This window comes from Nelumbo nucifera, chromosome 2 (assembly GCF_055504915.1).
Source record: "Nelumbo nucifera cultivar China Antique chromosome 2, China Antique-T2T, whole genome shotgun sequence".
Lineage (NCBI taxonomy): Eukaryota > Viridiplantae > Streptophyta > Magnoliopsida > Proteales > Nelumbonaceae > Nelumbo > Nelumbo nucifera.
In genome coordinates, this window is record NC_142650.1 from 71,574,053 (window position 1) to 71,584,125 (window position 10,073).

Sequence of the window (10,073 nt, forward strand, 5' to 3'; positions counted from 1 at the left end):
GGATTGAGCTGGCCTAGAGACACACCGTAGTACCTCTACACTTGAACTATGAAAGGATGAAGGGGGAATCGAAGACCAGCGACTAGCGCCTCCTCATAGACGCATACAACATCTCGGTCATGGTCCCATTGGTAATAATCGACGCGTGGCTCGATCCAATCATACTCTTCAAGAATTTGGTAGGTCTGGCATAGCTCGACTATGCATTCCCCAGATAGCTTAGTCGAGCAAAAGACAACAACAGCACGCTCAACCTCACTCTTCTTCCCTACTAGACACTCTCCAAAGTATTCCCCAAACGAGTCCTCTCCTGAGGTGCTCGCCTCATCCTCTGACCTTTGATCAGGCAAATTATCGTCAAATGGCCTATGAGACATTGGAAGTGATAGAAATACTCACCGGAAAAGGTTAAGAAGGTCAATGACGAAAAAACCTCGTCAAAGGGCAGACGAAAAGCAAGGCTCGGACTACGACCTCCACTAGTCAAACACCGCCCTAAAAGTCTCCAAAAAAGAAATAGTGCAATTGGGGGCCCCTTATTTATAACCTAACTAGAGAAACGACGAATGATCGAGATGCACCTACAGAGAAATCCACGGCTAGCAGCATGCGTGGAAAAATTCAAATTAAAAATTCACGTGCTTTAAGAGCGCGTTCCTTTTTTAATTTGAAAATTAGTGTGTCATTAGTTCACACCTCCTTTTGAATTTGAAATCTGTGCACCTCTTTTCAAATTTTCGCGGAAAGCGCCCTTCCTTGGAGTTTGAAATTTGAAATCTACTGCGGATCAGCTCTACCTCGGCCTAGGTCAAGAAAGAACAAACCAATTGGACCAAATACCCGTATTAAGAGCTACTCCCTTTGCTGAGCTAACGTCAGCTCGAGAGTGGGGGCAATTGATGAGGGGTAAAATGGTCTGATCAATCATGTTATGACACGTGCCTTCAACTGAAAGGTCGTCGTTGAGTAAGAAAACTAGCTTGGCAAGTCAACTTGGAGCACCTCGCCTAGGGCGACCTCCACCTTGGCAAGACCGATCTAGGGGCTCTCGTAAGATTGTGGCGACCTACCCTAGAGATCGACCGAGCTGTAAGGACTCATGGCGACTTGCGAGGAATAGCCCGCTGTCCTGTTTCAACAGTAAGTTACCAAGTCGAGATTCCCGGAGCGCTAAATATCTCGACCATTAGACCGGCCTACTGCATCGCACGCTTCCGAGTTATTCGGGTAGATCTTAACCCTTGCGCGGATCTCACAACCGTACATTAACGTACCCGAACGAATCGAAAATGTTTTCACGAGAAGCTCAGACCTGCTACAAGAGGGCTCTGATCACTGATGCCTATAAAAAGCAATCATTTCTACCTGAAAAGGTACGCATGATTATACACTCTCTAGATCTCTTAATCTCTTAAAGATTTCGCAAAGACCTCTTTAATTTAAGCATCGGAGTGCCTCCCCGGGTAAAGACACCCGGGCACTCTAATCCTCTTCTTTTTATAGTACATATCAACTCGACCACATTTCAGCTCTCGGCCCTGACCAAAAAAGATCTAAATTAGAATTTGAATCATCAAACATGAAAGAGCTTCCAGATCGCACGACATCAAGAAGATTAATGACTTAAACCTAGAATAACAAAGGTTCCAATTGGTAACCAGCCAGATGTTATTGAAGCAGAATAAGAATTATAAAAAAGATACTATCGTACATCAAACACTCTAACTAACAGTTTAATTTTGGCAGTATCTCTAGCAAATTCAGATTTGGCGCAGGAACTGCTGATCCTGACGGTTATCGAGACAGAGGTAGTGATGCCGGCCCATAGTGTTTTGGGCGGAAAAGTGGTCTGTCTCTATGGACTTGGTTATGTGGGTGCCGTGAATCGTAGTCAAGAGGATATTATGTACAAACGGTGTATTAAGGATTCACCGTCTAAGCTATTATGAGCTGAAGCATGCCAAAACAGCGGAGTCAGTCAGTATACGTCGTATCAGTACAAACATCATAGAAAGTGCAACAAAATTATAGAATACTTGGTTAATTGTCAATCTTTCATAACACCATTAATTTCTTTTAGCTTTATAAATCGAAAATCTTGTAATATAATATTAGGGGTCACAAATTGAGCGTGAGGTCAGGCTCGGGAGACGTTAAACTTACATAGTGATCGGAAGCGTTGTCATTTTTTGGGACTGATTTTCAAGAAAAAACGTCCATGCTTTTAAGATCCGTTTTTCACAAAGAATAAAAACGCTTCTGCTATGTAGGCAGTGAGCAACATTATACTGTTTGGTATGGTGATTTTCATCACCGTTTTTCATGTATGTGCTGACAGGTAAGCACCACATAGGATGTACATCAGTCAACTGTTGGGGGAAACGGTTCACCGATGCATGAAATGCATTGGTGGGGTCCCGATTTTTGAGGCATGTCCGATTTTTTAATAATCGACTGAACCAAACAGTGAGATACATGGGTGTTTTATGAAACACCTATGTGGATCCGACATGGCACCGTTTTTTTGAAAAACAGCCACGGTTCCAAACATCCCCTTAGGAAGCTCCCGGTTCAGTCGTGGGCTTATTTTTGAAACCGAACCGACATTACTGGTTTTTGAAAAATCAGTAATCAAAACTGAATTGAAGCTGATCGGTTAATTGTTGATTTTTTGATTTCTTATATTTATAATATATATTATAAAAAATATATAAATATATAATAAAAACTAAAAATATATATAAAATATGATTTTTTATATTGATTAATCGAAATTAAACCGAATTGACTGATTCAGATTTAGTCGATTTTTTTATTCAATTAGGTTTTTCGGTTTTTCTTGCTCAACCCTAATTAATCTGGGGTGATAGATTGGTTAGGCTGGGAAGAAGTTAGATTGGGGCAAGCTAAGATCAGCCTGGGGACCAGGCTTAGCGAGCATCAAGACTCTATGAATTGAAGCATAGAGTGACAGACAAATATTAAGTCAAGAAACTAGTATTATAAGTCTGAAATGCAGGAGTATTTATTTAATGTAAATAGTTCATCAATGAAGAAAATGCAATCAGAAGCAATATAATTGACAACTACCATCTAACGAATTACAAGCTTTTCCAGAGAGTCATTGGTTTGGCTTTCCAGCCTTTGTGCAATTCTTGGAATCACGTAACCCATTGGAGTTATCAGGTCTTTTTGTGTAATGCCAGGGCTTTTGGGGGTGGGGATTGCTGAATAGGCTGCAACATTGATGGCATATGCATATGGAATTTTACAAAAAATTATTATTTTTCTTGGAAACTCTTGTGAAAACAGTGATGCAAAAATGTGGTCTGTATGAAAATAATTATGCAATTTTGGGGACACAATGCATTCATTAGCTTGTGAATTGTTTTGGAATTCAGGAATGTAAATCTTTGAAAGTCATTGTGATAATATGTAATGTTATAATAGAATGATTATGTATTTTGGGATAGGTATGACCGAAACTGAACCGAATGATTATGTTATAATCTTTGAAAGAGGGGCATCACATTTTACTTATGTGATATAAAATTGGTTGCAAGGTTCAAATATTGAAAAATGTAAAGAATATTGATGATGTAGTTAAAAGAAATGTATTTGGATTTTGGATATGTATAGATACAATGAATATTTTCTATACTTTAATGCTCATGCATATAATATGGTTTCTTGTCAATGCTAGTTTAATGCGTATGTGGTGCAGTGGTTAAAATACTTATGTTTTAAGCAACCTAGGTTCAAATCCTTTTAATTAATATCTCAATATACTGGTTTTAAATATATTTAAATGGAATTAATTGAATTAATTATGAGGTAAAGATAATTAAATAAAGTAAGTTATGGAATCAGTTATAAAAAATGAAATGTTAAATGGATTTGGGAATGGGAAAGGTAATTTTCACAATCATTAACAACCTTTTTTATATCATTTGTTTATTATTGTTAACAAATAAATTCAAACCTAAAGATTGGGCTTTTGATAAAATGGTGGTTTTGTGTAAGATTTGGCTAAAGGGTTGCGTTTAATCCCTAGTTTCCCCTTTTTTTATCTTTTATTATCTTATTTATATTTTATTTTTTATATCATTTGTTTATTATTTCAATATTTTCACTATTAGTTATTATTATTAGGGTAAATTGCTAAAACCTCCTTTGAAGTTTGGTAATTGCAATCACCTCCCTTGAACTTTTTAACATAGTTGCAAGTGGACTCCTAATAGAATCCTCTAAAAAGAGGCATTAAAATGCCCAAAGTACCCATGCATGTACTTTTGACAAAAAAAAAATGTTCATTTTCCAAAATTTTATCTTCATATGAATCATTACCCTAAACCCTTCCAAATTCTTTTCTACAATTGATTTATTTTCCAAATTTGCCCTTCATATCTTTTTTGTTCTAGAACAGGAAAAGGAGCTTCAGTGTTTAGAAAACTAGACTAGACCAGTCGGTTGGACCAATTGAACCATAACCTGGGGCCCTTGCTGGTTCAATCACATCCCAAGAACTGCATGTCTAAAAAACTGATGAAAACTAGTTGATCTTCCAATTTAACGAGAAAACTGGTGAACCAGTCCTGGTTTCATGAAATTCTAAAATGAGTATGACAATCCTTGAACTCATTACCTCTTATTTTCATATATTACTTAATTACCATTAATCTAGCTCTTATTCTATTTAATGACTCTTTATTGTATATATTATTTTACTACATGTATTTTAAAGAAAATGTAAATTAAGAGACTTGAACCTTGGTCAATTGCTTTAAACCATCCATTCATCCACCATATTTAAATATACTAAAAGTTGTAAAATATACTGGTTCAGTTCTCTGAGCATTGCAAAATTTTCCCTTCATATCAACCACTCAAAGGTCTGCCACAATTTATAAATTCTCCTTTTTGTTGTTCGTAAAGTTTGTATTGTTTTCCGTAGAAAAAACCGACCAGCCTCAATAGTAACTTCATGGGTATTTTAAGCATTTTCATAAATTCTTAAGAGACTATAACAGAAGAGGTCTACTTGTAACTGTAACAGTTAAAGAGAGGTGATTGCAAGTACCAAACTTCAGAAGAATTCTCTGCAATTTACCCCAAAAAAAAGTATAGGACTCCAAGAAGAACATTTCATCTGGGAATCTGGAAGGCTCAAGCACATCCAACCAGCACACACTCTTTGAAGAGTGGAAGGGAAACAAGAATCTTATTGACCTCTGCATGAAGCACAATCTCAAAATGATAAAATAAAACCTTTAAACGGCATAAACCCCAAGCAACCAAAAAGAATACTTTCATATGGAAGGAACTCCACAATGTTCCATTCCATCTACCCTTATAAAACCCACTTACAGGAGCTTTCCTTTTCATTGTACACCTTGATCATTGATGCTCAATTAATACAAGAAAATAAAAAGAGACAAGTAAAGAAATTAGAGCTCCAACAATGAACAGAAGGTCACAAACTTCTGCCCCTCGCGTGTACCAAGATTTCCAGCCCCTGATAGAATCCAAAGAAGTTGATAAATCTAAACAATACGATGTTTATCTTCCAGGTTTGTCTCTCTCTCTTTTCTTTTTTTCTTGTATGGAGTTACTAGCAATATTATAAATAATTTATATATAATATAAATAAATATATATACCGATTGGTTGGGTTAACTGCAGGTTTTTCTTATCGGATCAAACCCATTAGTCCCGATTACATATCCAAATAGGGTCTAGTTTGGAACTGGTTCTCCTTCTCCACATTTTTATCAGGTCCGGTTTGGATCTACCCGGGTTCGATTAAACTGGGAATTGAGTCGAAGACAAACTCAAGCAGTTGGTTAACTGGTTTGAGTGATCTTAATTAATTGCTTAGTGGGTCAAATCAATCAATTCAACCCCAGATTCAGAGATGGTGGAAATGGTCCATTCATGGAACCAGTCAAAGAGAAAACTATTCTTATGCATCAAGATTCAAGAGTTTATTTCCTACTTTTTTTATCAACTGAGCCACATGATTCATCTCTTGCTCTTGCAGGTTTCACAAAGGATCAATTAAAAGTCGAACTCGATGGCCATGGAAACCTGAAGATCACCGGAGAGCGGCAGCTGGGAGACAACAAATGGAGTCGCTTCAGCAAGGAGCTTCGTCTTCCTGAAAATTGCATTGCCAGTGGCATCAATGCAAAGTTCGATTCCCTCAAACTTTCCATCATAATTCCAAAGACGACATTGACTCCAGCCAAGCCACAAGAGCAGATTAAACCAACACCAGAAGAACAGCCCAGCCATAAATCCACAGTCGAGCCAGAACCCAGAAAACAGCCTAAACCAACCTCCCCAGAAGAATCATTAAGTCATAAGCCTGCAGTCGAGCCTGAACCCAGAAAACAGCCAAAGCCAACCCCCCAGGAAGAACCATCAAGTCATAAACCTGCAGCCGAGCCAGAACTCAGAATAAGGCCTAGACCAAGCGCCCCCCAAGAATCAGTGGCGAGTACTTATAAACCAGCAAAAGAGCCACAACCCAAAAAGCAGCCTAAACCAACCTCTCAGGAAGAACCCAGAGAACAGCCTAAACCAACTCCCCAAGAACCATCAAGTCATAAGCCTGCAGCCGAGCCAGTACTCAGAATAAAGCCTAGACGAAGCCTCCCAGAATCATCGACGAGTACTACTGAACCAGCAAAAGAGCCAGAACACAAAACGCTGCCTAAACCAACCTCCCAAGAAGAACAATCAAGTCATAAGCCAGTAACCGAGCCAGAACCCAAAAAACAGCCAAAACCAAGCCCCCCAGAATCACCGAGAATTGCTTATAAACCAGCAGAAGAGCCAGGGCTGGACAAGCATAAAGGTCATATTCATGAAGAAGCTGCTACAGCAGCCAAAGCTGATGATCATAAAAGGCTGAAGGAGAATGGGAAGACTAGTGAGAAAGAAGGGGGTTCTGGGCCATCATCTGACAATAGGAAGGTTGCCCATGAAGCAAGAGCACCGAAAGCTGAAAAAGTGACTGGTAGTGGCGGTGGTGGTGGTGCTGCTGCTGAGAGTGGTCGTCATCAGCCGCTTATGGGAGTGGAGGAGCATAGACACATGATCGCCAACTTGGTTGCGGCTCTTCTAGTGCTGTTGGCCTTTGTGGTTTATGTGATATATACACTTGGGTCCGCTTGAAGAGCTGAGTGGATCACATATTATTTCTGCTTCATCTTTATGTAAATTCTATTACATTGGATTTCGATCCAAGATGTGTTATCTCCTTTTATTTTGGTCCCTAATAAGCTGAATCCTTTGGTATTTTTTATACAGAAGTGAACATCCAAACACTTTAGCTAATAAGTGGAATTTGGAATTTAGATAAACTTACCCGTTTGGTTCTCAGAATAGGGGTCTGGATCGGAATTGGAATGACCCACTCCGATTCCCACTCCGATTCTAACTGTTTGGTTGATTGGAATTGGAATTCTATTTCCATTTCTGCTAGAATGGCATTCCCTCATTTGAGGGTCCCCTCCCTTGGGAATGAAATCCTATTTCAGCTTATTCTAATTTCGATTATGATTCCTACTTGAACTAAACATACTATGAGAATAGACCATTTCGATTCTACTTGATTTTGATTCTGATTGCGAACCAAGCAGGAGCTTTTTCTTTTATAGTATATATTATTATCTTATAATTAATTTTGTAAGTTTATTGCAATTTTATATAAATTTGTTGACATTTTGGTTGAATCAAATCTCCATTTTTATTTTGTGATCATTTACTAGAACACCCCTATAGTTTCACAGATTTACTTGAACCTATCCTACATATATATAGTTATCAATTTACTAAAACACCCCTATAGTTTGCAATCTATATACTAAATTGACCTTTCACTAAGATGTATTTGTTTTGTCATCTATAAATAGTAACATGATCACCTAAATAAGTGGAAAATATCCCAGGGCATTGGCCCATAATTGTTTATTCTAGAAGTACCCCTAAGATTTCTTCATACAGAAAACAAAATTGACCAAGTAGAGCCAAATGGAGTAATCGTTGGTGTCTTATTAGGGGTAAAGCTGATATTTTTCATTTTTATTTTCTTTGATTAATTTATTCAAATAGACATTAGGATCAAAATTATCATTTTCCACTGTGATCTAATTGGAAGATTGATTAAATAAATAGTTGCAAATTATAAGGGTGTTAATTTAGTAAAACACAAACCATAAAGTAAGTTTTAGTAAATCCATAAAACTATACAAGGTGTTTTAATAAATGGCCATTTATTTTGCATATCTAAGGGATATCAAATCAAGTTCAGATATATCTTATTCTCATCAGATTGGTTACAGATAACACCCTTATCTAAAATTGATGCGAGACACTCTAATTAGACTGTTCATCAAGCTCAGTTTGGAAAGAGTACAAGTATAAGTGCAAATATGTACGGTACAAATACATACAAACTAATATAAAATACAAGGTTTTGCACTCCACATATTTGCATTTGTATTCCTTCCAAACTGAGCAATGTAAAATACAAGATTTTGCACTCTACATATTTACATTTGTACTCCTTACAAACTGAGCCTCATAAACCACTTGACAGATAATACCCTTATCTAAAATTGATCCGATACATTTATAGCTCTAAATTGGATTGTTCATCATGAATTAATTGACCCAGGTAGTGTCTTTGTAGGTAAAAGATCCCCTTCTTCAGGTAGTGTGTTGCATCAATTTGATTCTCTTTTTAAGGCAAAGTTCCTGTCAAAGGCTCAAAGCAAAGGCCCTAACCCCAAGGGAATGTTTTTTGGATTGTAGTCAATATCAAGGTTCTATTTATTTATTCATTTATTTACTTTTGCTTTTTTAAAACTAGGGTTTAGGGCGGGAGGTCCATGTGGAGGGTTTTAGGGTCCTCATAGCTTTCTACTTGTCCCATGTTTGAAGCATAGAAACCTTGAAAGGATGAGATAGCTTCCTGAGTTGTTCAGGAAATTTATGGGCTTGAGCTTAGGTTCTATATCTAGGTTTGGCGTGGGGTGGGTAGAGCAAAAGGGTAGTGACAATAGGTGATTCTCTCAAATTTTCTTTGGTTGTGTTTGGACAGGCTTTTGGGTTTGTGCTTTTAAAGCCCAAATGCTCAAAACATCTTTTTGGCTAAATTCTTTCACACCCCAAAATTCAAAATCACATACTTAACCAAATAGAGCATTACTTGCGAAGCTTTTTAGATTACTTCTTATAAAGCTTAACCAAACAGAGCCTTAATTACCTAGCTTTTTATATTATTTCTTTTTTTTTTCTTTTGTAAGCAAAAAGATCCATTGCACAGAAAAAAAGCTAAGGATACAAAAGAAGACCCCTCATGTTGAGGTATGAGCTGTGTCTCGGGGGGAGGGGTCTAGGGGTTAGAATGTAAGATCTATTTACATTGGCCCTTTTTGCTATATCGTGAGTTGGGCCTACATCATTCCTGTTTGCTTATATATAATTTTAATTTTTTCAAAAAAAGAGAAAAGGAATTTGATATGCTCAATCAGCGCCTGTTCATTCCCCCTTGTGTCTACTCTGGTTTCCTTGAGTTTCTACAGGATCTCCTTCGCATCAGACAAAATGATAACATGATTGATACCCAACAAGATAAGTCTTATCGGGCCTCGAATGATTGTCCAGAGCTCAGCTTCTGAGGAGTTAATGGCATTGCACTGTTTACATACATAATTTTTAGATTATTTCTTGAGATGTGTCATCCTCTCCTCTCCGTGGGTGGACCTATAAGCCTATTACTACGCATCTTGCCACTATCATTCTCTTCTGAATGTTTCCATCATGATTTTAAGGGAACTTTGTCGAATGAAAATTTGATATTTATTTCACCCAAAAATTTGGGATTTCATGTCAAAATTAGAACAATGAAAAACATGAATGTAAAAATTTTATTACAGTAGAAAAGTTCTCAAACAATTTTGTCCAAATTCCTAAATTTCTAAAAATCTACTTCCAGCTCTTTCTAGTTTCCAGAACAGTCACCAAGATAATTATGTGTTGAATTTGTTGATTTCACAACTTTG

General features: G+C 37.3%; 1 protein-coding gene across 1 annotated transcript; it reads left to right on the forward strand.

The window, feature by feature from the left end:
• Positions 1-5,277: 5,277 nt before the first annotated feature.
• Positions 5,278-7,356, forward strand: LOC104604123 (uncharacterized). Its single transcript, XM_010268353.3, has 2 exons — positions 5,278-5,570; positions 6,041-7,356. Exons 1-2 carry the CDS (start codon positions 5,462-5,464, stop codon positions 7,177-7,179), a joined length of 1,248 nt encoding a protein of 415 aa, XP_010266655.1. The 5' UTR covers positions 5,278-5,461; the 3' UTR covers positions 7,180-7,356.
• The last annotated feature ends 2,717 nt before the right edge of the window (positions 7,357-10,073 follow it).